The 27112-nt window shown below is 43.7% G+C and overlaps 1 protein-coding gene across 1 annotated transcript in view; it reads left to right on the plus strand.

The window, feature by feature from the left end:
- Nucleotides 1–27112, plus strand: part of hk2 (hexokinase 2) — a 32889-nt gene that overhangs the window by 1826 nt on the left and 3951 nt on the right. The window contains exons 2-17 of the mRNA XM_020636370.3: nt 2817–2979; nt 3692–3840; nt 4417–4536; nt 6468–6563; nt 9589–9688; nt 13207–13390; nt 15195–15356; nt 17147–17380; nt 17704–18008; nt 18129–18277; nt 20139–20258; nt 21120–21215; nt 22340–22439; nt 22535–22718; nt 24207–24362; nt 26320–26556. Coding sequence (XP_020492026.1) covers nt 2817–2979; nt 3692–3840; nt 4417–4536; nt 6468–6563; nt 9589–9688; nt 13207–13390; nt 15195–15356; nt 17147–17380; nt 17704–18008; nt 18129–18277; nt 20139–20258; nt 21120–21215; nt 22340–22439; nt 22535–22718; nt 24207–24362; nt 26320–26556 — 2555 coding nt within the window. The remainder of the gene's footprint in view (nt 1–2816; nt 2980–3691; nt 3841–4416; nt 4537–6467; nt 6564–9588; nt 9689–13206; nt 13391–15194; nt 15357–17146; nt 17381–17703; nt 18009–18128; nt 18278–20138; nt 20259–21119; nt 21216–22339; nt 22440–22534; nt 22719–24206; nt 24363–26319; nt 26557–27112) is intronic.

A 27112-nucleotide genomic window follows, 5' to 3' on the forward strand; every position in this document is an offset into this window, starting at 1 on the left:
TTCCTGCAGAAACAGAGCTTGTTAGTTTGTTTTATAAGGAGGAGATAGTGGTGCATTAATAATATATACATTGGTGATTGAAATGCTCTCAGTGTCACAATGCCATGGCTACATTCTCTCTTTGCTTCGTTTTTAGTTGGGATTTTTGTGCATCTCATTATGTAAATCCTCTGATTTGCACTGAGGGATCGTATCATGCTCTGTGGTTCTACACTTTCCTGTTGGTTGTGTTTTGAATAATTGTTGAAAGGAGCTCTTAAACATGTGTGTCTCTCTGTTTGTATCTGCAGGAGCTTTTCGTTCCTCTCTGTCTTTCTTTTTTATCGGGGGTTGTAGGAATTATGGATTTTCGTTTTCTCCCTCGACATTCTCGCCCATACATGATGTTATCAGAATTCTGTCTTTCAAAACATAAGGCCGTCCATCTTAATGTTTTTTCAGCATACCTGTGCTACAGATAGCTGTGCCCCTTACATGGGTGATAAAGAAATGCTGGCTTTTCTCTACAAAAAATGTACATGAAGTCTTTTGCCCATGTTCCTTTGGTTATCGCCAAGCCTGTATTTTGTTTCCTTCACTCACTCTACTCCTTTGCCTACTTCCTGTTTTATACAAAACATTTCAGTCATTGATTGGGCATTGCTAACTCCTAATTTCCACATCCTCCGTTCCCCGCCGCAGTTTGTTAGCATGGCGGTTTTGCTCCGTTTGAAGTTGCCCAGACGCTCTCTGCATTTCGTTTTCTGACTTCCTGCCTGGGTCGTTCTATTCTGTTCAGCTTGATGCTCGCTTGCAGTGAGCTCCGTCGAAAATAGCGTATATTTGAAATGAAGCAGAGCGTAGTGGCGCTGCTGGCACAGTCCAGAGATAAACCATGGCGCTTGCTATGGAAACAATCATTGACTAGAGGGGGAGCAAACGGCGGCGTATTGCAGACAAACCTGGTGCGCAAGGAGTATGTGAATATTGGGTCAGCCCTCTGTGTTTCTTTGTCTTGACCTGCAGAGGCTCCTCAGCATCTTTACTGAGAGATTTCCGGCTTGGATCCACTCACAGCATGTTACCATCCATCGGTACAGATTGTCGTACAGTTGAGTGTGTGCCTCTGGTCCTCAACCTTTTGTTATTTAGTGTAAAGAGTCAAAGACAATGTGTGCAATGTGTTGCATTGAAACCCTTCCCACACTGTTGGATTAAAGGTGACACCTGTAACACATGCTGCCGCCATGTGCTTCTTGGAAATATCGTATTTACTGTAATTAGGGTAGTTATGAAAGCCCGTTCAGGTCTGATAGCGTTGCATATAGAGAAAACACAACAGCTGGGGACGGAGAAAATTTGCCACTTAGGTGCTGTGGTGAGTGGTTGTGTATTTGAGATAAACATGAGGTACAAGTGCCCGAATGAAAGGATAAGTGCTCAGTGAATACATCCCTCATCCCAGTCATGCCTCTATGTAATACTGATAAGTTACATTATCTACCCTATGGCCCTAAGTTGCCATGGCAACCATAACAACATTAAAACCTTCAACAGACCTGTTGGCTGTGTTGACTGTAGTGACAACACAGATACTACCTACCCTACCATATGGCCCCTCTTGGCCCCCCACAACTTAACCGTGTTGGCCAAAGGGCAGCTGGAACCAGGACATCACCGGGGTAGTCAAGTGGGAACCTCCCTTCACCAGTGTTTCATCTGATTAGTCCCATGACAACTCTGTAAGGCTGGACAGTGAGCTCCAGAGTCCAAGAGACAACCCCCTCCATGCCGGCTCTCACCGCCTACCACACCCACTCATTCACTGTGTCAGTGGGTAAGAAGCCCAGGAACAATTGTTATGAATTGGTGCTTTACAAATAATGATTGATTGAACTTCTATATGTTGCCTACCCTACCACAATGCCATCACAGCCCAAACAGCATTGTCAACTTCAACAGACCCAGGCTCCGCTATTAGCCCCACAATTCAACCTAAAAATATAGGCTGAGCACAAGGAAATCATTGGACCCTTAAATACAGCCTGTTTACGATATGACTGATGTGCCTCTTGTTTCTCCTCCTCATCTGTGTTTAAGGTATAAAGTATTTAAATGTATTCTTCTCTGCACTCTCTTGTTGCTATATGTGCCTTTGAATTGCCCCCTGGAGACATTAACGTTTTTTTAATTGAATGGAGGACAAATGGTAGGCCAGTTTACGTTGTAAAAGAGGCTAGCAGAAACGAAACAAAGACTGTGTAAAAATCAGTCATGTATGTGACAACTGTTTGTGTGTGTATATGTGAAGTTTATGCAGTTTGTTTCAACATTAGGACTCTTTTGCTTCAGATCCTGTAACACTGTTTCACACACTAGGACACCAATACAGTGGCTCTATTTATTTCAGTGTGAAATGTTAACCTTCGTGTGACAGTGGAGCTTCATTATGTTGATAATAAGATCTTCGTTTGGGAGATTTGGGTTATTTTCTTATGCTCAGCCTTTTAACACAACAGACTTCAGTGCAGCCCGACATTCAGCTTTGTTCAAACTAAGAATATCTTCAGCCAGCAATACAAACAAAGCTGCTTTCAAGCAAACAAAAAAAGTTGTTGTTTTGTGTGCATTTCAGGTCGCACAACACCTTTCACATGTTTGTTTCCATTAACATACTACTCTTCACAGACGGTGTGCAATCTAGGTGGGACAATAAACACTAGAAATCAAAAACCCTTCAAAAGAATGACGGTCTGCAGGCCATGTTTTATGTAAATATACAGCTGAACCTTCCTCGGCCCAATAGCTATTGTTTCTCCTCTCTTCAAATAATTTAGGTTGACAGATACCTGCCCCATCTTCAGCTGTCGGATCAGACAATCATGGATGTGTCTGTGAGATTTCGACGGGAGATGGACAAAGGCCTGTGCAGAGACACCAACCCTGCAGCCGCTGTGAAGATGCTGCCCACATTTGTGCTCTCAACTCCTGACGGAACAGGTAACTTTCTGTACGTTTAGGGTACAACAATCAGGAAAACAAACACATTCAAACCAAATAGGGCCGGTAATGAGCGCAGCAAAAATAATCCCTTAAAGCAAAGAGAAAGATGGAGGACATTTGATGACTTTTCACTGGACACTTACAAATTCTAAGCATTTCTTAAAGGTCCAATCAGTGAGATGTGTAGTGAGTGAAACGATAAAGGTATCTTACTATATGATCAAACATTAATGAAACATGCTATGGTGAAGTGCTGGCTTCTCTGACAACAATGCAGCAGCCAGTATGTCCTCCTTCTAACTTTAGATTCTGCTCCTGAATGCTCTGGATTTAGAACGCAGAAAGGTTTACAGACCCATGCAGAGCTGACTAAACACTGAAGCTTCAGTGTCCACCACATGGTGACCTGTGTGAGCATCGACTATAGGGAGGAGGAGGGGCGGGGGGAGACAGTTCTCTACAATGTTTAGAATTTGGACTGCAGTACCCCATTTTGCACCTTTCCATTAAATCAATTAATTGAGAAAATAATTCACAGATTTATCAAATGTATTTGTATGTTGCACATATAGATCAACAACAGACTGCTAGCTTAACTTCCTGTATGTGAATCATTTGATTGTTTGACTCTGGTTTCACTTTGAGTTCTTCTGAATGACTAATATGTCAAATTGTATGTTGTGTGTGTGTGTTTTTTGTTTCTTCTAAGAACAAGGTGAATTTCTGGCCCTTGACCTCGGCGGATCTAACTTCCGAGTGCTGCTGGTCAAAGTCAGTGCAAACGACAAGCAAGAAGTGGAGATGGAAAATCAGATTTATGCTATTCCTGAAAACCTCATGAGAGGCAATGGGTCTGAGGTAAGAGGCGTTTCCCCGTCTTAAGGCCCTGACACACCAAGGAGATCGTCAGCCGTTGGTCTGCCTTTTTTCAGCCGATCCAACAAGTTGAATTGCCGGTTGGTGAGAGAAATCATTCTGATTGGCTGTTCAGCTAAGCGAATCACGAGAAGAAAAACAGAAGTGACTAGAGGGAGAAAACGACTTACACTTTTTATCAGACATTATTCTCCATTAGTAGACTACCTATAATATGAGTGGTGACAATGGTCTTCTCGTATCATAACAACGGACTACCACCCCCTGCTGGCATGGAGAGTTATTTCCTCTCGCATGAGCAGAACGTACGTGATTGGCCTTCAGCTGTCTTTGCGGTGTGTTTAAGTGTGACTTTTTGGCCAAGAAAAAAGGCGTTGTGAGGCGATGCCACAGTTGGCCTTTGTCGTCTCTACTTCTGTGATGTCTGCTTGGTGTGTCAGAACCTTTAAAATGTGGCCACTCTCCGCTGAGGGACTTTGTGACCTTAGAAGGAGAGGACGCCCAGCATGCACATACATATGATGTATTATATAAATCGCCCTTGTGTCTCTCCTGGAGTTATTCGATCACATCGCTGATTGTCTGGCTGATTTCATGGAGAAACTGGGCATAAAGGACAAAAAGCTTCCTCTGGGCTTCACCTTCTCTTTCCCCTGTCAGCAGACCAAGTTGGATGAGGTGAGTAAACTTTTTAACCAGAAGTCAGTTATGTCATTATCTTATAAATCCATATTGGCAAAACAGTGTGTGTGGGGGGGAGAGATAATGGAAAGGTTATTTTTTTATAGCCTCGTCCAAACGATGAAAAAAAGAGTAACAGGCAAACAATACAACTGGTGCCTTCACCTTTCTTAAGCCATTTTCACATCTGCATTCCTGAAACTATCTAGATCATTGCAGCAGGACTGCTCCTGAAATCCTCCTGATCTGGCTGTTCACACATGCACCTCACAGCCGTGGTCGTTGCGTACAGGAGACTCTGGAGGAGATAAGTCGGCCACTGCAAACCACATCTGCAAACCCTGTAATTGTGCTGCTGCCTGTCTTGTCCAGGACGCTGTTGTAAAAGAGATTTTTAATCTCAATGAGACTTTTTCCTGGTTAAATAAAGGTTAAATAAAAAAAATAAAAAAAAACTTAAACGTAATCAGCTGATGTGTGCACGTTTGTGTGTGTCGCATAGGCTGTTTGATGTTGCAGCTGACTGAGTGGGTGTGTCTTTAACCCGCCCTCTCCCGTCCATGGTGATACATTGATGTTCCAAAGGCCTTTTATTGAAATGTCACGGTAGCAGAAACTCCGGGGCTTAGAAACCCTTTAAGGCACTGTGAAAATTGATGAGTATCTCATTCTCCTGCACTGGGTGCACCAATTAGCAATTAGAGCCTTATGGCGAGGACCTGGGAGACTGTTGAAATGCAATCTGTCAGCCAGCGACGGCAACCACTGATCTGTCAGTGGCCTTAACTGTACTTGAACCTATTTAGTGCTTTCCAGGTCTTCTCACCACTTCATGTCCCTTTTAAGTGCTTTGCAGCTGTAAGAACTGTCACACGGTTTGCTGACTCTAAGGATTGACCACTACACCCACAATTCAGTACATACCATTTCTACACATTACCTGATGTTTTAGTGTCCAATTAGTGCCATGAAGACGGATAGGAAGACATTACAGTACTGACAGTTTCGTCAGCGCATGGACAAGGATTTACATTTGAATAGGCGACATGTTTCTCTTCCTTATCTTTATGCTCAACGCTGAAACTTCCACATCAGCACTGATTTGAAAGATGGCAGTGCTTCTTCATACTGCTGCCTCTCCTCACATCTGTAATCTGACACCAGTGTTGTCAGCTTCCCCCAACTGTATCTCAGAGATTGGATATTAACTCGGAGTGTGGATTTAAAGGTACACACAAACAGAGCCGATTCAGAGAGACAGTTTTTGAATTGAAGATAGCTGTGTGCAAAACCTGTGAATACTGCAATTCTCAAGAACGTATTAAACCGTCCCTCGTTGACTCTGCCTGGATACCTGGCACTAGATATGATGCACAAAGACTTGCAACACGATGGCTCCCAAAGATATACTTATTCATTTGCTACATGCATTAAAGAACACAAGGGGCTTTGGGCCTGCCTTGCTCCAGGAACCTGAAATTCTAAAGATTGTAGATATGAGACAGATTCCATACATCTGTGTACAACAAATATATTGTGTAAAAAGGACCACTTGTCCCAACGACCTCTGAACATTCATCAGAGAGATCTGTCAGCTTGCTGTTTCATCCTCTGATAAGCTCCATACTCTTTAACCTATTTCTGCTTCTCAAAAACCTGCTGGACCGCTTCGAGGTGAATTCTCCTGATTATACCCTGCTGCGTTCTCAGATCAGCTCACGCCGACTCGCTGCAGAAGGAATACCCGGAGGGCTGGCAGGAGAAGCTTCGGTTAAAGTCACGCATGGTTTACACATGCAGCTTTGTTTGTCAGGAGGGTGAAGGATCTGTTAGTTGGTCTGAAATGATCTAGATATTTTCAGGAGTGTACATTTGGGAAGTCTCTTAGGTCAATAATGTCTGTTGTGTTTCTATCGTGCTTCCTGTAGAGCGTTTTGCTGTCTTGGACCAAAGCTTTCAAGGCGGGCGGAGTCGAGGGAAAAGATGTGGTCGGCCTTCTGAGGAGATCCATCAAAAAACGAGGGGTAAGTGTCCAACGTACAGTGTGGGGGTACGTTATGTATGTTTGGGGTTTCTAAGCTTATAAACACAGTGGATATATCTTTAAGTTATGAAGTAAAAGCACAGCAGAATATTTACAAAGGTTTTTAAAAATCACTTACAACTTTAACCTGCGTACGCTTCATAATGAATATGACGCCGCATTACAATTATGATTGAATTCAAAATCAACAAAGTAAAATGAATCGTACTGACTCGGACTAGTAGCAGTAGCTCAGTCTGTAGGCGCGAGGGTTGGGAACCAGAGAGTCGCTGGTTCAACTCTCCCTGCGGACCAAGTCTGGAAATGGGTCTGGTAGCTGGAGAGGTGCCAGTTCACTTCATGAGCACTGCCGAGGTGTCCTTGAGCAAGGCACCCACCCAATCAGCTCAGGGCCGCTCGCTGTGAGCATCCCCCTCACTCATATCGCTCCATTAGTGCATGTCCACAGGATCCTGTTTGTGCATGTGTGTGTATCTCAGCCTCTGTGTGTTGCATGTTCAACAACAGAGTGTAAAATTTAATTTCCTCTCGCGGGATTAATAAAGTATATCTTCTTCTTCCTAAAAGCTCCTTATAGAATATATTAAAGGTTAGCTAAAATGTTGTGTATTAGAAAGCAAACTTAGAATAAAACATTTCCCCAGAACTTCCACTAGATTCCTACGCATGGCGTGTCAGCTCCGTTCTCCCTCGTCTGTAAACACCCACAGGCTGTGTTTACAGAGCGCAGCACGGAGCAGCACCAATGGACTTATGGAGTCCTGAGACCAATGTAAAGAGGCTAAAGTCCTCGAAAGTGATGGCCCCATAAATATATTTGCGTCGCCTCTCCAAAAGTCCCCTACCAAAGCAAACATGCATCCAGAGAACTGTGACGAGTGCTGAATGTTTACAGCCCACATCGGGTAACTCTCTGTGGATCACATTGGCCCCCTCTGCCTACAGGCTGCATTCTTGGAAATGCATTTGCATCCAAACACCTTTGTCTCTGCTCACACAGCAATGGATGAGGCTGACATCCTATTTGCATTTTGCTGGCCACTGTTGGTGGACAGAAGTGACTCAGAAGGATTCAGTCTGAACAGGATTATAGAGCTCAAATCCTCAACAACAACAATCCTCAACTAATAACTCGCTATTAAACAAGAGATTCAGCCTCACCCAGTGCAAGCTTTGCAGCTTGTGTTGAGACTAGGGGTGCAAACGAGTACTCGTTCATTAAATAATAATCGGTTACATAAAATATTTAATCGATAATCGTTTTGTAGTCCACATTTTTGTAAATGTTTCTTGTTGCATTGTGGCTTCTAGGATAGGCCTAATTCAAAACAGAAAAAAAGGAGCACACTCAAACAGAAATAAAACTTCAGGTGCACGAGCGCAAAAAGAAAATAGATGACAAACAAATCGCTGATAAAGGCTCTGTGCTGAAACGCGTCCGTTGTTGATCAGTACGCTGCTACCCTAACAAAAATATCCCTTTAATTTACCCCTTCATGAATTCACAATGAACAAAAAGTCCCAAACAAATGAAATATGCAATATGAGCTACGAAAGTTCAGTTCAAATTGTCTTTTTAGTCCACAGAAAAAGAAGGACTTTCACTTCGCGATTACCGCTTTACTCCGGCAAACAACATTTGATCATCCAGGACAGAGCAGCATAACTAGATGTTTTCCTATATTTTGGAATTTTAGATGATTATTCTTTTAATAACTACAAAATGGAACAACCTTATAGGGAGACAGAGCTCATAGCGGACGGACGAGTGAGATTGAGCGAGTGTGTCATTACGCACAGAGGAGAAAGATGAAACAGTTCACCTGTTCTATTGTGATTTACCAGAGTAAAGTGTGCTCTACACTGCAGACTGTAGTCTTTGTTAACACAATGTTGCTGTCAAAACAGCTTCAACATACGATGAGTGCGCATTTATGTCTGCGCGTCCGCTCGCCACACTGCTCTAATTATAAGTGTTAAAACGGTCATAAGATACGCCTGTGTGAATTTTCATTTGAGATTTGCTGTCTGTTGAAGTACGATATTTCATATTTGAACGTTAATACAAAGGCCTATTACTAACAATTATTAAAATCCCGAAGATTCAAATTAATCAATAGAAACAGTCGGCATCACGTCATAGTTAGGGGCGGGGCCTCCCGTGGGGGAAAAGAATCACAGAAAAAAAAAGAACTACAAAACGATTACTAGTACTCGCTTTAACAATGGGAAGAGTAATCGATTAGAGAAAACCTTGCATTTCGGCACCCCTAGTTGAGACAAATGTAAAGGTCAAAGTTAGTCTAGATTGTGTATCTCCCTCGTTTTAGCATGCGTACATGTTTGTAGTAGAGACATGGAAAAACTTTAAAGATCCCATATTATCTAAAATCCACTTCACCATGTTTCTCTAACACTAATGTGTCTCTAGTCTGTCTACAAACCCCCCAATGATGAGAAAAGTCCATCCTCGCCGTCTTGTGCCTGCTCCACTTTTCAGAAAATGTGTGCTCAAACAGGCCGTTTGGAGATTTTCCCTTCATGATATCACAAAGGGCAGTAACCCCTCCCCCAGGTGGGTGACACTCCCACAGCTAGGTGTTTGTTCTGCCCTCTGAGTCTGCCTTCTCACTGTAAACAATAGGACATGGAGCGAGAAAGACAGAGACACCCAAGCCCTTCCAGAGAGGGGGGCGTGGGCAGACACAGCTCATTTACATATTTAAAGGTACAGACACAGAAACAGCCTGCAGGGCTGAAATAGAGGGGTTTATAGACATGATCAAATACAGGATCAGAGTGGATTTAGAACAAGAAACTTCAGACATGTTTTGAGGAGCTCTGAGACTTATTTAAACTGGATGAAGAGGAGGAGAATATGTGACCTTTAAGGTGCAGGTGAAACAATGTATGATAGCTGTAAAACAGGCGTCAAATGTGTGTCCCCGATCCTCCTTTTTAATATCTGTGATGGTGTTAATATATACATTATTATCTCTTTGCAGGACTTAAATATTGACATTTTAGCTGTGATCAATGACACGGTGGGAACCATGATGACCTGTGGCTTCGATGATCCTCTCTGTGAAATTGGACTCATTGTGGGTGAGTCCGGTCTTCACTCTTTGGAAATCACTACCTACTCAGAGGCAGTCCAGCACAGTAAGCCTCGTCTGCCAAGACTGAGGGAACATGTTTGCCACAGTTTTTCTAGCGTTTCTTAGATACAGTAACAGTAAAAATACTCTCAGCTTTTCAGCCCGAGTCGCACAGAGTCGCACAGCTTGTCAATGTCACTCTTGCCACTGGCAACCAATCACATCAATCAATAGGCGGGCCTTACGACTTTACCACTTCCTTCCCAAAGAAGAAGGAGGACTACTCTCCTTGTTTTGACTAGCAAAAATGGCAAATCAAGAATAACGGTTTATTTTAACTCAACCAAAAGAAGAACTTGAAGCACTAGCAGTCAGACATACTGTTTAACCTTTTTCAGTATCTCATCGACCAAAATCACAGATTTACCTCCTTTAGTTCAAAGCTATCTGAAGTCCCTGCACATTCGCAGTTCTACACACTGGATTCTGTTGCTCTCTCCCATCTGTCAACACCAAGGACACCTCCTGTGGGACCTTTCCTGCAGCCAGGCTGTTCATCAAGGAGCTGTCATGTGTTCTGCTTTTAGTGCTTTTTTATGGATCCTACCCAGGAACTAAAAGAAGGCACAGGGCAGCAGTGACAGCGAGGGATGGAGGTCGCTAATTTTTGTAAAGATATTTCTTTAACAAACAATAAAAAAATAAGAAAATAAAAAGAGACGTTGGGCAGGCAGGAAACAGTAAGGCACAGAGCAATACAAATAAACAGAATCCTGTGGCAGTAATAGCTCATGTAGTACAATAGCCCTTCCCTACCATCCACCCCGCCCCCCACCCATCATCTCACAGACGTTTCTGGATAATTACGGAGGCACAAAGACTAGGATTTGTCAGGGGCCGAATCAAAAGACACTTCAAGCTTTGGGTATCATGGAAGTAGGACAACAAGGGTTCCCAGGTCTTAAAAAAAACTTTTCTCAGAGCCACTGACAGTATCTCCAGTTGGAAACAGGGCTTTACATCCCGAAGCCATTGGCCAAGAGTAGACGAGGCAGCATCCTACCACTTAAGCAAGATTAAACGTCTAGCCAAGAGCAGAACAAAGGCAACCACACGGTGCTACGCAGATGTCAGGTGTTGGTCATCCCCACCAGCAATGTCAAACAAAGCAATAGGGTGTTGGTCTATAGTTTTTATCTCATATTTTAGATATGGAAGACATCTGTCCAGAATTTAAACCCTTATCGAGACTCCGTAACGATCCCAGTCTTTTCCAAAACCAGCAAGATTAAAGGAAACTCTTTCGCTTCATCCACTCAACAAATGGAAGCCTGAGTTCAACATAACTCAGTGGACTCCTTCTCTCGGACAGGAACCAAGGACCCGCCTTCGTCAGAGTAAAAAGAAGAAGTTTTGACTCTAAGGAAGACCCAGTGCATCTCAACGTCAGTCCTTTAGGGATTTGTGTGCTGTCAAGACCGGTCAAGACCACCATTGATCGGCTATTTTTACGCCTCTTTCTAAAAGAACAAATAACTTCAATTCATTTGTAGTTTGATTTTTATCCCCCGGTTACGGCAGCAACCTTCCCGGTGTTACAGTTACTTAGTCTTGGTCTTGACTCTATCTTGAACCCTAAAGGTGTTGGTCTTGGTCTTGACTCGGTCTTGATCCCTAAAGGTCTGGGTCTTGGTCTTGATTAGGTCTCGATCCCTAAAGGTGTTGGTCTTGGTCTTGACTCGGTCTCGATCCCTAAAGGTCTTGGTCTTGGTCTTGACTCGGTCTCGATTCTTAAAAGGTCTTAGCCTTGGTCTTGACTCTGTCTCAATCCCTAAAGGTCTTGGTCTTGACTCGGTCTCGATCCCTAAAGGTCTTGGTCTTGGTCTTGGTCTTGACTTGGTCTCGATCCCTAAAGGTCTTAGTCTTGGTCTTGATTCGGTCTCGATCCCTAAAGGTCTTAGTCTTGGTCTTGATTCGGTCTCGATCCCTAAAGGTCTTACTCTTGGTCTTGACTCGGTCTTGATCCCTAAGAGGTGTTGGTCTTGGTCTTGAATCGGTCTTGATCCTCAAAGGTCTTAGTCTTGGTCTTGACTTGGTCTCAATCCCTAAAGGTCTTGGTCTTGACTTGGTCTCGATCCCTAAGGGTCTTAGTCTTGGTCTTGACTCGGTCTCGATCCCTAAAGGTCTTGGTCTTGGTCTTGACTAGGTCTCGATCCCTAAAGGTTTTACTCTTGGTCTTGACTCGGTCTCGATCCTCAAAGGTCTTAGTCTTGGTCTTGACTCGGTCTCAATCCCTAAAGGTCTTGGTCTTGACTTGGTCTCGATCCCTAAGGGTCTTAGTCTTGGTCTTGACTCGGTCTCGATCCCTAAAAGTCTTGGTCTTGACTAGGTCTCGATCCCTAAAGGTTTTGGTCTTGGTCTTGACTAGGTCTCGATCCCTAAAGGTCTTGGTCTTGACTCGTTCTTGATCCCTAAAGGTCTTGGTCTTGGTCTTGATTCGGTCTCGATCCCTAAAGATCTTGGTCTTGACTCGGTCTCGATCCCTAAAGGTCTTGGTCTTGTCAAGAGCACTCTTGTCTCAGGTATGTCTTGGTCTGGGTTAGTGTGGTCTTAACTACATCACTACCATACAAACCAGATTCACAGGTCACATCTGACCTTCATAACAGCTCTAAGCCTCTAAGAGCAGTGGGTTAGAGCTTATTGGAGACTGATAGACTGATAGACTGTAGTCTGCTACTTACACTCAAAGACTCCCTAGGAAGCACAGTGTGCTCCTTTTCTCTCTGAAGAGGGTTAAGTTATTATTGTTTTATTACCTGTTTCCTCTCTTGAACCACCACTCATATATTGGTGCTTAAACTAAAGGAGGTTTGTTGGTGAGTCATCCTGTCCCATGAGATGCCATCAACAGAGAGGGTGACAGCTTGACATCTTAAAATATCACCAATTGATGCTACAGAAACTCACAATTTCCACATAGTACGGTCGGCCACGTTCTGTCAGCACCATGGTTATGCTCCGTTCAAAGGCGCAGGCCCTGCCCCACTGGGTATGTTTCCAAAGTACACAGCCATGATCAGCTGTACTCAAATAACAGGAGAACTACAAAATCACATGAGAACTACAAGATCACACATGAATTAAGAGAAAAACGTGCAAATAACATGTTGCTTTGTCTTTCTGAGGACGATTTGTTTGTTCATTTGGTGCCTGTTTTTGACGTCAGTGTTGATGAAGGTGGTGAGTCTTTTATTTTGAAATTGACCATGCGGTCTGTCTGACTTCCTGTCCAGCTCGATCTTCTCTGTCCAGCTTCACGAGTGCTTGCAGCGTACTCTGTATCGAAAACAGACTTACACATTTTTTAAACTGAGCAGAGCGTAGTGGCGCTGTGGAAACAGGAGCATTGACTAGAGTTTGTGCGGCGTCGAATGAAACGTGGCGTGCATGAACTATGAGGAAATTGTGTGTAAATCTGGCTGAGTATTCATTAATTATTGTGCTTTAAATTCTTCCCCAAAGGAACCGGGACCAACGCCTGTTACATGGAGCAGATGAGAAATCTTGAGCTGCTGGACGGTGACGAGGGGCGGATGTGTGTAAACACGGAGTGGGGGGCGTTTGGAGATGACGGCGCCTTGGAGGACCTGCGCACTGATATTGACCGTGAAATAGACGCTGGCTCTTTGAACCCTGGAAAGCAGCTGTAAGTGACTGAGATCATCTGTCATATAGCGTCCTTCAGTCAAAGCTTTTTACAGGCCCGTATCGATCTGTACTCTGCACTCCTGTAAACATTTAGATAATATCCGGCTCCTGTATCCTGTGAATGTTAAGTTTGTTTCATGTCGGAATTCAAGAGCGCACCTTTACGAAACACGACTTGAACATCCGTTTCGTTCTACAAAAGATGAGGACGAAGCATTCTGAGTCCAGATTCTATTTAAAAATCCATCCACTCACAATTGAAGTACTTAATGTTCAGTCAAGACATTTTTCACAGTCATTATGTCACTTACTTGACTCGCTCTCTCTCTATCTCTCTCTCTCTCTCCTGTCATCGTGTGCTTTCTCACCTCTCTTCTCCTCCCTGCAGCTCTCTTCTAGTTTATGATGTACAGTATCTAACTAAACCGTCATTAAGACTTACTTCCACCATGCCTTCATACACTCTACGTGCAAGCTTTCTCTTTAGAAAGCACAAAATCTCCCAGATTAATTACAACGTATCTGGTATTTAAAGGGAGATGTCGCCCTTAAGCACGCAGCATGAAACCAATACAAACTTCTGTTTGGCCACACCTCCTCCATACTGAAGCCTCCGCTCTCCTCCAGAGACACACTTCCAACCCCTCTCCACTCGCGTTCACATGAAGGAGTTAGAAATTAGAACTCACCATAATTAAGTTCAAGCAGCGGACATAATTGTCCTTCGCTCGAGCTGCTGCTGCCTGTGTCCTGCATTGTTGTGTTAGCATGCTAATGCTAGCGCTCTTAAGTTAGCTCGTAGCTTCACATCTCATGTAAACTGACACAGAATGACCTTGATCTAAAAACACTTACTAACATCCAAATAATCAGTGAGTATGTTCTTCTTCTTCTCTCTAGTTCTTGACTAAAACAGCTTTTATACACAAGGGGAGGAGCCAGCCGTCCCGCACAAACTCCTGATATTTTTTTGTAGGAGCTGCATGTGTGAACACAAACAGACACATTTTTCACTCACACTTTATCCCAGAGTTTCTCCTCCAGCCTCCTCGTATTTATTCTGCAGAAAGTCAGAGAGAGCTGATGTGAGAACGCAGCAGGATATAATCAGGAGAATTCACCTGGAGCCAGTGGGAGGTGGTGGTGACGTTTATTCACCTGTGATCGCTGCACGACCATAGACTGTCTGCACACCACCTCTATCATCTCTGTGCTCTAATGAACCTGCTGCTGCATGTTTCCTGTTCTCCAGTATGTTCTTCTCCACTCCACTTTAGTTCACATTGACATTCTCTTCAACTACATGTAGCATTGAAAAACAAATATTCTCATTATAGTGTCGTATAGGGGACCCCCCCCCCCCCTCGTGTCTGACAGGGATAGTGAGTCTCCCACTGTGAGGTGCATGTGTGGACAACCAGGTCAGGAGGATTTCAGGGGCAGACTTCCTGATATTTTCAGGAGTGTTCATGCGACAACAGGCCGTGCACAGTGAGATTGAATCACTGTGAAGAACTGTAATGCTGTTATTGATATTCAAACAGTAAAGATGACCACATGTGTTCAGGATCAATCCAAAGGGAAACATGTATTGATAACATTTTCCAGTGCGGAGTTTGGACTCACTCTCTGTGAGTGTCGGGTCTATGCGTCATCAGAGAAATGATCATTAAAGGAAAAGAACGGCTCTGTGCCCTTTGAGTTCTCCTGTGTGGATTGATTCTGATGAAATGTCAGGAGTGGATGTATGTGTCTGTGATGAAGGATTTGATCCGTCTTTTTTCTTTCATCTCTGCAAGCAGGTTTGAGAAGATGATCAGCGGCATGTACATGGGGGAAATGGTTCGTATCATCCTGGTGAGGATGACCAAAGAGAAGCTGCTGTTTCAAGGAAAGACGACAGCACAGCTCCTCACAACCGGGCGCTTCAAAACCAGCTACATTTACACCATCGACACCGACAAGTACGTGTGTATAAGAGTGTGTTTGGGGAACTCAGGCACCGTCCACATGTAGACGGGTATTTTTGATAACATATCTCTGTGCGTTTTGAAATCTCCTTCCAGGATGAATATTTTCAGAAACTCAGTATAAGGTGTTTCTGTGTAGACGGAGAAAACAGAGTTTTGTTCTTGTAACGTCATGCTGTGTGCCAGTTTCTCCTCCGTTTTTTGTGTATTATTTATTGAGGCATTTTCAACACGCACGTACATCAACAATGCGCACAGTAAGACCACTTGCACAATATCTGGATTAGTAAAACAGTACAATAATCTGCAAAATCATGTAGACCGGTTTCTCCTCCGTTTGACGTCATTTTATAACGCTGTCACTTTTGTTTACATGAGCTGGTTCAGCAGGTTAGTGTGTAAACAATGCAACATGACTCTCAGTACATCTCTAGTGCGATTGCGGATGTAGCCAAACTAGCGCTAGTGCTAACGATGCTAACTGGATTTTTTACATGCTAACACATACAGTAACAGTACCATACAGTAACTCTCCCACTATGATGTCAAGTGGAGAGTCGAGAAAGTGAGAGCAGCTGTAACAGTGTGTTGTCGTGTTTGATGAAGATGTGTTCTAGAACCTAGTGAGTGGTGCACTCACAGAGAAAGTTTAAAAAAATACCTGCCTGTGTGGACGAGCCCTCAGTTTAAGTGACAGTGGTGGTATTGTGGGCTGAAGACAGAGAGTGTCCTCTTCAAACAGATCTATGTAAGGCTTTAAAGACCTCCATACAGTATAACAAGATTTCACTTTGACCTGTCATCGTGTGCCTAGGATCATTGAGACCACATTACCGCACGAACGCTCAGAGCATGCTCCCTAACATCGCTCTGTCTGCTACGCAAAGACGGCATTGCACCTAAAACTGTCTTATCTGGTTCATCAGTGGATTCTTGCTGTTCCTGCTTGTACTGAGAGTCATGTTGCACTGTTTACACACTAATCTGCTGAACCAGCTCGAATACATTCATTTTCAGATGATTGTGCAGATAATGTGTTTTAATGCATGTTTTCTTTCTCCATTAACATCCCTGAGAGGGTGAGACTTAAAGGTCACATATCCTCCTCCTCTTCAACCAGTGTAAATAAGTCTCAGAGCTCCTCAAAACATGTGTGTGAAGTGTCTTGTTCTAAATCCACTCTGATCCTGTATTTGATCATCTCTATAAACCCCTCTATTTCAGCCCTACTCAGAACAGGCGGTTTCTGTGTCTGTACCTTTAAATATGTAAATGAGCTTTGTCTGACCACGCCCCCTCTCCGGAAGGGCTTGGGTGTACTCGGTCTTTCTCGCTCCATGTCCTATTGTTTACAATGAGAAGGCAGACTCAGAGTGAAGAACAAACACCTAGCTGTGGGAGTGTCACCCACCTGGGGGAGGGGCTACTGCTCTTTGTGATGTCATGAAGGGAAAACCTCCAAATGGTCTGTTTGAGCACACATTTTCTGAAAAGTGGAGCAGGCAAAAGGCGGAGAGGATGGACTTTTCTCATCATTGGGGGGTTTGTAGACGGACTACAGACACATATTAGTGTTAGAGAAACATGGTGAAGTGGATTTTTAATAATATGTGACATTTAAGTGATCAGAAAGGGTTATTGTTTCTTCTTTATTGAATAGACACTTAACAGTAGAAACTTCAATTCTATATGTAAACCAGTCATTATTAGCCAAAACAGCAACATGCTCATTATTCACCTGAAAGTCACTGTTACTGAAGGATCACTTTCCACTCTCTCTGCAGGGATGAAGAGGGTCTTTTGAGTGCCGAAGAGGTGCTTCGAGGCCTGGGCCTGGACCCGTCGGTCGAGGACTGCATCGCCACACAGAGGGTGTGTCAGATAGTATCCACACGGGCTGCACACTTGTGTGCGGCGTCTCTCGTGGCAGTGCTGCGGCAGATCCGCGATAACAAAGCGGCAGAGAAGCTGCGCGCCACAATTGGAGTGGATGGCTCCGTTTACAAAAACCATGCAGAGTAAGTGCTCCTGACCTCTTTGTCATGTCTTTGTGTGACTCACAAACTCAACGGTGTAAATGTGTGTGAGAGCTCAATACACAGCTGAGACAACCACTGCAGCGTCACTTATGTCAGATTGTGCTCTCAGCTGAGTGTTGAAGGCCACATTTTTAAAAGTCTTTTTAGACCCATGGCTGCAGAAATTGTCACTGATGGAGTCCAGTCGTGAGACGACGAGCAGCCACGGGAGGTCCGCAATCAGACATTGATCATACTTTAAATTATTTTAACACAAAACAAACCACCCCGCTATGACTCAATGCACCATCCTTCTATTTCAGGTTTTCCCGGAGGCTCCACAAGATGGTGCGGCGACTCGTGCCGGACTGTGACGTGCGTTTCTTGACATCTCAGTGCGGCAGTGGGAAAGGTGCCGCCATGGTTACGGCGGTGGCCTATCGTCTTGCTGCTCAAAACGGCGAGCGTCAGAGCATACTTGACACCCTGCGTTTGAGCCACGAGCAGCTCCTGGAGGTGAAGAAGCGACTGAGTGCAGAGATGGTGCGAGGTCTGTCGAAGCAAACGCGTGACCAGACTAGTCTTAAGATGCTTCCCACCTATGTGAGATCCACACCCGATGGAACAGGTAGCCTCAGGAGACTCACACCTTCCACTTGCTCGTTGATGAAATATGTGTTATATATTCTGTACGTGTTTCTTGAATGTGTTCAGGATTCTAGTTGTTGTTTTTTTTGCCCCCCCTTAGAGCACGGCGACTTCTTGGCGTTGGATCTTGGTGGATCCAGCTTTCGGGTGTTGCTGGTGCATTTGAAAAGTGGAAAAAAACACACTGTGGACATGCAGCAAAAGATCTACAGCATCCCCCAGGAGACCATGCAGAGCACCGGGGAAGAGGTGAAATATCTATCAGGGTTCAAGAACACCACAAGAATTTACCAAATCTGAAATTAAGGTGTCTTCCACATATGATGCACGGTGGACTCGGTAGGATTCAAAGCTTGTCAAATGTTGTGGCTGCTGCCATCTGGTTCGAGGGTCGTCATTTTTTATTTGAAGTTCTAACATTCATTCGAGCCTTGGTGAGAAAGTTCACATTCAAACTGTAATGAAACTTTCAAATTAAAAATATACAGTCACTCCAAGACTATATGGCTGCATCCTGGTGCTCTCTCGTCTGTGTGCTCTCGTCTGGATGCCTGCAGCCGATCCTCCTGAGCTTCTAATTTTCAACATAAAGCTCTGGAAATAAAAATATCTGTAGTGTACGTGATATATTGCAAACATACTAGGTGCTTATACATTCAAGACTAAGTACAAAATAAGCAATTTCTCCATTCTACATGTATATGTGCTTTTTGAGTTATATATAAACACACAGCTCAATCAGCAGCGTCGGTTCAGCTGTTGAAAAAAAACGGTGCTCTAACTCTCCCCTCTGCGTGACTCATTTGAACGTCTTTTCATTCATACATTCATTTGGGCATCTTGTAAACCTTGGGCGCGTGGCTCCATCCATTAGCGCGGTGGTAATGTTTGAATTAATCATAGAATGTAAATATTAAGTAATGCGCAAGTTCATAAACTGCTTCTTGCCGTTGTAAATTTCTGGAAGAGCGGGGGCTCCAGAGCACATGAGACGAGAGAGCGACAGGATGCAGCCATACCCGACTGAGTCAATCGGCGCACCAGGCTGTCCAAAGTAGTTTACAGTTTGATTCAGCAGAGGGCGCCCTCAGTGTAACTTGACCATTGCATGAACTCTTGACCTCAGTAAATGACGACTGTAATGTTGAGGCAAAAAGCAACGGGCCCGCGATTCAGGAAGTGCACGCTTACACGAGGGAGACTCGTCTTTCTGCAGACAGCAGCTCATTGTTTTGGTGGAGAGACACGGGATCGCTACAAACCGGCAACTCTCCAAGCTGGCTCCAAATATCTGAGTGTACCACGAACCTCTGTACGCTCTGAACGGTCGTTCTCTTCAGCAGGTGGTATTGTGAATAAATACAGAGCTGCACTTGATCCCAAACAAGTTAATAGTCTCATGTCTCTGGGGAAGAATATAAAAAAATAAATCCGTCCTCTTAGATTGTCGACAGGCTGTTTGGTTTGAGGCTCATTATTGCAACGCTAAAGTTAAGTAAAATGTTTTGTGTCTTCAGCGTGGGGGAGGGGAAGGGGGTTCGAATGTGTTTGAACATAAGGTTTTATATTCTACATTTGTTCAAAGTTGAATTTAAAAAAATGGCTCAAATTCTGCAGCATGACCTGAAACAAAAAATAAAGAGAGTGGAAGAATGGCATCCTTTAGCGCGGTGCAGTTTTGATTTAAAAAATGGAGATAAAGTCATTTGCCGGCTGCGTCGGGTTAGACTGGCATATCGAGCGGAGCGATGTGTAACCACACATCAGCATGTTAGCCTGTAAGGATGACTGAAGGCTGGTGCTGTTAGCAATGCTAACGTTAGTCACGCTCTGCAAACCCTATATGACATCGTTTACAGACAACCAAATTCAACCCACAATGCACTGCTCACAGTTTACAAAAATATAAACTGTTTTAACTTGACATGTGCAAAGTGTTTGTCTGTAGAATATTCACATTACTGTCTTCATATCGTGACATATATTCAATCTCTCACTGAAGTACCTCACATATGTTACTTAGCATACCTTTTCTAATAACATGACTCATTAAGAGACATTACGTTGTTTTTAATCCTGATGTGCATTTTGTGCTTTTTCCCTCACTCAGCTTTTCGACCACATTGTGAGCTGCATCGCAGACTTTTTGGAGTACATGGGCATGAAAGGGGCATCCCTCCCTCTGGGATTTACATTCTCCTTCCCTTGTCATCAAAGCAAACTGGATCAGGTAACGTTTGTTTCATTATCACTCAGAGGTCAAGATCAGCTTTCAAACATAAGATATCACATTTAATCTACCCGGTGTGGATGATATTAAAGGTCACATATCCTCATCTTCATCCAGTTTAAATAAGTCTCAGAGCTCCTCAAAACATGTGTGTGAAGTTTCTTGTTCTAAATCCACTCTGATCCTGTATTTGATCATGTCTATAAACCCCTCTATTTCAGCCCTGCTCAGAACAGGCTGTTTCTGTTTCTGTACTCCTCATTTTGCCCGTTTAATAATATTTATTGGTGTTCTGTTATATATTGTTGGAAAGCCTGATTAGTCCCCTTTACAACGAGGTATAACTTTTAAGCATCATGCATTTATGGAATGAGCAACACAGCTAAACGTGTGGGTAGCCACCAAAAAAAATGTGTCAAAAATAATATTATTTAAAGGGGCAAAATAACATTTCCAAACTTTTTTTGAGGGGTTTCTTTACTAAATGTTTTCCCTCAAAATTTACCCTGTTGGTTAATAACTCAGTCTTCTGTTAGATTACAACATTAAAATACCTACTTTGTGTTTCTTTACTCGGACTGAAAGTGGAGTGGACATGTACATTTGTGAAATGTGTTGTTGATCACGTCTGCAAAGCGAACAATCACTGACTCATGTTCACCAGAAGAGCACAACGACTCTTTGTGTATAACTGTGGCAAAGTGTTCTCTTCCACAATGATATGATGAACAACATTTAGATAGAAAATAAAGTGATTACTCTTCACGGGAAGCTTCTGCTCCAACCTTCACCTCTGTCAAACGCTGGTATGTTTGGTACTCACGCTGAATCACATAATCACCGATGTCCATTCTCTCCCAGGGCATTCTCCTCAAGTGGACAAAGGGCTTCAAGGCCAGCGGCTGTGAGGGCCAGGATGTCATTGTATTACTGAAAGACGCCGTCCGCCGCCGACAGGTCAGTACAAGTCAGAATCACTGCCTGTGAGTGATTGTGTTGTCAGGTGTTGTAAGTCTTCTAACAGCTGTTTGAAGATAGATTTTTTTAGGGTTTTAATATTAATAAATAAATAGGACATACACAAAGACTACAAAACACACGCTGAGGATTTCATGAAGAAGCTTCTGTTGACTTTAACCCTCAGGCATCAGTTTGATTTACTACCCTCTTAAGTCACTAAGGACAAAAATGTCCATGACAAAAAACTGATAAAAAAATAAAACAGATTGATATTTTTTTCTACTTTTTTCTGCATTTATCTCTTAAACAACTTCAGCCCTGCTCAAAACTACCAAACATTCAATAATTTTAGGAATTTAACCCTTTAAATGCCAGTTTGATTACATGATTCTGGCATTTAAAGGGTTAAATTCCTGATAATTATTCAATATTTGATATTTTCGAGCAGGGCTGAAGTTGTTTAAGAGATTTATGCAAAAAAAAGTAGAAAAAAATATCAATCTGTTTTATTTTTATAGCAGTTTTTTGGAAGTGGACATTTTTGTCCTTTGTGACTTAAGAGGGTAGTAGATTTGTTTCCCAGTGTTCTATTGATCTATTTTTAAAAATGGTGCCATATGCACTAACACAGACAAAATGATGGCCAAATGAAGAGGTAAAATTTGACCAAATGGACAAAAATATCCATAGTGATGCATGAGGGTTAAGAAGAAAAAGATGCTTCATTTAAACATCAATTAATCAACGTGAAATAATACAAACAGCGTGAAGGGGGTCAATCCAGAGATCAAGTAGACCATCTAGGTTTGATGATACCTTCACACATACACAATTGAAGATGTTAATTTCATTTTTTTTCTAGATAAAATTAACCCTTTTGGGTTAATTTGTATTCAGTATTAGCACACACACACACACACACACACACACACACACACAGTCACACACACTCTGTGACAATAGTCTCCAGCTGTGAGCAGCCATGTGTGAATTGTGTGAATTATTATATTTTCAGGAGTGCAGATGTGAAAACAGCTTTAGAAAGTGTGGGAGCAGACCAAGAATTGCCTCATATGTAAAGGTTTTAATTGGAAATATAAGTTTGTTGTCGCTGCTTCCAGGAGTTTGACCTGAACTTTGTGGCGGTGGTAAACGACACGGTGGGGACGATGATGACCTGCAGCTATGAGGACCCCCAGTGTGAGGTGGGACTCATCGTAGGTAAGTCTGCTCGCCCTTCATCTTACGCTCCTCTGCGAGCCAGTCTTTGCCCATGCATGTCTTTGTAACACCTTCCCCACCCGTGTTGATCCAAGGCACGGGGACCAACGCCTGCTACATGGAGGAAATGAGGAACGTCGAAGTGGTGGAGGGTGATGACGGTCGAATGTGCGTCAACATGGAGTGGGGAGCGTTCGGTGAAAAAGGCGAGCTTGATGACTTTTGCACCGAGTTTGACCGCATCGTCGACGAGAGCTCTAACAACCCCGGGAAACAGAGGTGTGGCATAGTTGTTCTGTGACGTGTGAAATCTGGTCGTCTAAAAAAAAAAAAATCACTTTTAAAAGCATCACACAAACATTCAGTACAAACCGGGAGAGGCTAAAGGTCACCAAGGTGAAGGTAAATAGGAGCCTCACCCTTCACATCATTTATAATGAAGGGTCAAAGGTTAAAGGAGCGTTCATATCGAAGGCCGCCTATTCAGAGAGATGTGTTTGAGAGCTGATGAGGTTAAAACCTCTCGTCATATCATAATCTGTAGTCATGGCAACAGAATCACAGAAAAGGAAGAATTTATTAAATTCAGTGTAACTCTGAGAAAAAAAGCAATCACACTAGGCCTAGTTTCCTGTACCGTGCTTAAGCACAATTGCCCCCCCCCTCCCCATTACCCCTCTGGTCTGCACTCACACTGCTCCAGGACTAACCGGGCCTGGAGCACGGTTACCTCTTGTTCATAATGTTTTTATACATCACATGAATGGCTTTATGTGATCATGAAGCGTTCTTAGTTTACAAGACAGGCAGACTCAAAAATAAAAAAAGGGACGAACGATTGAGTCTGCGTCCGCACTTTGGAGAACAGCACAGAGAACATGACAGATAGTTTACTGACTTTGAGGCTTATTTTGAGTCATGTTAGTCAGATACACACAGAACACTGGGAATTCTCCATAATGAAGGCTGTCCATGTTGTTTACCTGTGTGCTCATCATGAACTGTAACTTACTGAAACACACCTCTTCCAAGCGTGCCAGGGCTGAGGAAGTGTACGGAGCACTCACTAGTCAAACAAACTGGACTTTAGGGGTCAAACAAGTGTCAGATTGCGAGTGTGGCTGGTTGTCTGTCTCTGTATGTCTGACCTCTTGAGTCAGTTTATCTCTTCAGGTACCTCGAGTTTCAGTTTGAGTGGCATTGACATCATAAGAGCTTCTTTAAAGCAACATAAAAAAAATGAGAGTTTATTATCATACATCAAAACAATGAGTCGAGGTATTACGGTAGAGAACATTGACAGTGTGTGCAGAACAAGACAGTGGACACATGCTCCAAGTGTAAACACAGAGAGGGGAGAGAAACTCGCCGACGCCGTCCGGCTCATATTGAAGAGGAGTCTGCTGTTTCACTGGTGGACTTACTGCCATCGTCCCCACAGCAACGAGGCTGCACGGCTTCGACTATCAGCCACATGGGGCTTTCAATCAAAACACAGTCGGCTGTTCGATTCCTCTGAGCGTGCTACACAGACGTTACCTGACCTCCTGCAGCTGAGTTTTATTTATTGGTACCCGGGCGGTCAGCTTTAACGAGTTGATGGTGATCGATATCCATTCAGGCTCCCCGTAGAGAGTCCTCCTCAGTGTCTCCCTGTAGTCTCAGTGATGTTAAAGAAGGACACTTCATTGTTTTTATCTGTGTCAGTATTGTAAATGTTACTGCTGAGTTTCTGTGTGGTCAGTTTGTTTTGTGTGTTTTTTTCAGGTATGAGAAGATGATCAGCGGCATGTACCTGGGCGAGATCGTGAGGAACGTGCTCATAGATTACACCGCCAAGGGCTTGCTGTTCAGAGGCAAACTGTCCAAGCGGCTCGAGACGCGGGGAATCTTTGAGACAAAGTTCCTGTCTCAGATCGAGAGGTGAGTGACGCACTTCTTTTAGTTTCAGGGAACCTCACCACACAGCTTCAGTCGCTCAAAACAGCCACACACCTAACGGACATTACAGAGGGAAGCACAAGTTAGCTCTCGTAACTGATGGTTGTGGGGCGCTGTCTGTGGATCCAGGCGCCCCACTAGGAAATACACAACACAAGTAAATATCTCGGCCTCCCTACCACAAGTGTGCAGACGTGTGCACACACATAACACAATATTTCACATCTTTATAGTTGAATTTACACCAAAGTGTCCGCACATCCAGACCCATCTCATCATCGAGAACTAAATGTTTGAGTTGTATGTATTTTAATAACTCAATAAAGAGTCTTAGCGTTTGTTTCTTTTCACAGCTGTTAGTCTTTAATGTCACTCGTCTGATAAGGTTTGGCTTAACTGTTTAAGACACATTCACACACTGATGGTAGAGGCTTGTGTTGTAGTCAAGACCTCAGTAACTGAGACCAGGACATACCCGATACCAGAGAGCCCCGAGACCGAGAGAAGACCGAGACATTTAGAGATCAAGACCAAGACAAGGGGCGGCTGTGGATCAGTGGTAGATTCAGTCGCCTCTCAACCGGAAGGTCTGGGTTCGATCCCCAGCTCCTGCAGCCACATGTCCGATGTGTCCATGGGCAAGACACCAAGCTGCTCCCACTGCTTCATCGGCAGTGTGTGAATGTGTATGAATGGATGAGTTAATACTGATGGACTCTTTACTCAGCAGCCTCTACCATCAGTGTCTGAATGTGTATGAATGGATGAGTTAATACTGATGGACTCTTTACTCAGCAGCCTCTACCATCAGTGTGTGAATGTGTATGAATGGATGAGTTAATACTGATGGACTCTTTACTCAGCAGCCTCTACCATCAGTGTGTGAATGTGTATGAATGGATGAGTTAATACTGATGGACTCTTTACACAGCAGCCTCTACCATCAGTGTGTGAATGCGTATGAATGGATGAGTTAATACTGATGGACTCTTTACACAGCAGCCTCTACCATCAAGTGTGTATGAATGGATGAGTTAATACTGATGGACTCTTTACTCAGCAGCCTCTACCATCACTGTGTGAATGTGTAGGTGTGACCTGTAGTGTAAAAGAGCTTTGAAGAGTCAGAAGACTAGTAAATAAATATACAAGCTCAAGTCCATTTACCATTTACAGTCAGGGATCAAGACCGAGTCAAGACCAAGGCAGGGCGAGACTGAGACATGATCACGCACTGGGAAGGTTGCGGCCGTAACCGGGGGGGAAAAAACTAATTCTGAATGACTTGAAGTTATTTGTTCATGTAGAAAGAGGCGTTTTCCTTCTAGTCACAGTAATGGTGTGGCCTGTCAGTGGTGGTCTTGACTGGTCTCAATTTAAAATCCGGAGTCCGCCCAGGCTGAGACCGAGACAAGACCAAGTAAAAATGCTTTAGAAGACCTTCAAAAAGGTGTTTCCTGACTTTGAGTACTACAACAGGAGTAGAGGCTGCTTACACATTCAGGCCAGGAGCGGGAGCAACTTGAGATTTAGTGTCATGCCCAAGAACACATCGGAGATGCAGGACCCCCCGACCTTATTATTTATAGTTTGCCAGTCGTCCTTAGATGCATTAAAAAAAACATGAAACTCAACAACAGATAAACAGACAACAGGATTCAAACTATCACACAGTCCTGTATGGAGGAGAGACGGCCAACTCTCTGTTGATTGCCTCCATCAAATCAATCAGTGACACCTGAGAGGTGTCGACACACAGCTCAGGAGAAATGGTGTGAAGTAACCCTGAAGAGAGAACAGGAAGGAAACGTCCAATGACTGAGGAGCTATGTAGATAATTCACTCTCATCATACTCTGTGTAATGCAGCAGTTCACCCGTTCACAGCCTGTGGTGAGCGCTTGTTGCTGTAAATTTTCTCCTCCTCTCTGATCTCAAAGGGACCGCCTGGCGATGCGACAGGTGCGCTCCATCCTGCAGCACCTGGGCCTCACCAGCTCCACGTGTGACGACAGCGTGCTGGTGAAGGAGGTGTGCAGCGTGGTCGCCCACCGCGCAGCTCAGCTCTGTGGTGCCGGTTTGGCTGCCGTGGTCGACAAGATAAGGGAAAACCGCAACCTGAATCAGCTCTCTGTCACCGTGGGAGTAGATGGCACCCTCTACAAAACCCACCCTCAGTAAGGACACATCATGTTTTTGTTAGTTTGTTTTTTCAGTTTCTCATCATCGTCATGGATGAGTCCGTTTCAGGACCATACGAGGGATCAAATCCATATCAAGAGTACGGAGACGTTATCGAGATTCCTACATTCTTTAAAGGCACAGTTTGTAAACTCCACCACCAGGGGGCTCTCAATCAAAATATTAACAAAACATGACGTTGTCCAGGCTGGAGGGGAATCATGGGAGTGATTCCCCCCCCACCCCCCCCACAATCCTTGATTAAAAACAAAGGCTGTGTCCGAAATCACTCACTCATTCCCTACTCCCTATTCACTATATAGTGAGTTTAGTGCAGTGGACTATATAGTGCACTCACTCAGCAAAATGAAAAAACATTTCGGACACTACTCGCTCACTCGGCAGCCGCTGACAGTGACGTCATCGTGCAACTGGAACGTGCAGCTTAGCAACGGCCGAGGATCAATAATAATGGTAAATAACAACATGAATTTCCGTGATAACTCATATTATACTGAATGTGTTTTCATGAAGCATTTACAAATAATAAAT

This window comes from Labrus bergylta, chromosome 2 (genome assembly GCF_963930695.1).
Source record: "Labrus bergylta chromosome 2, fLabBer1.1, whole genome shotgun sequence".
NCBI classification, from domain to species: domain Eukaryota; kingdom Metazoa; phylum Chordata; class Actinopteri; order Labriformes; family Labridae; genus Labrus; species Labrus bergylta.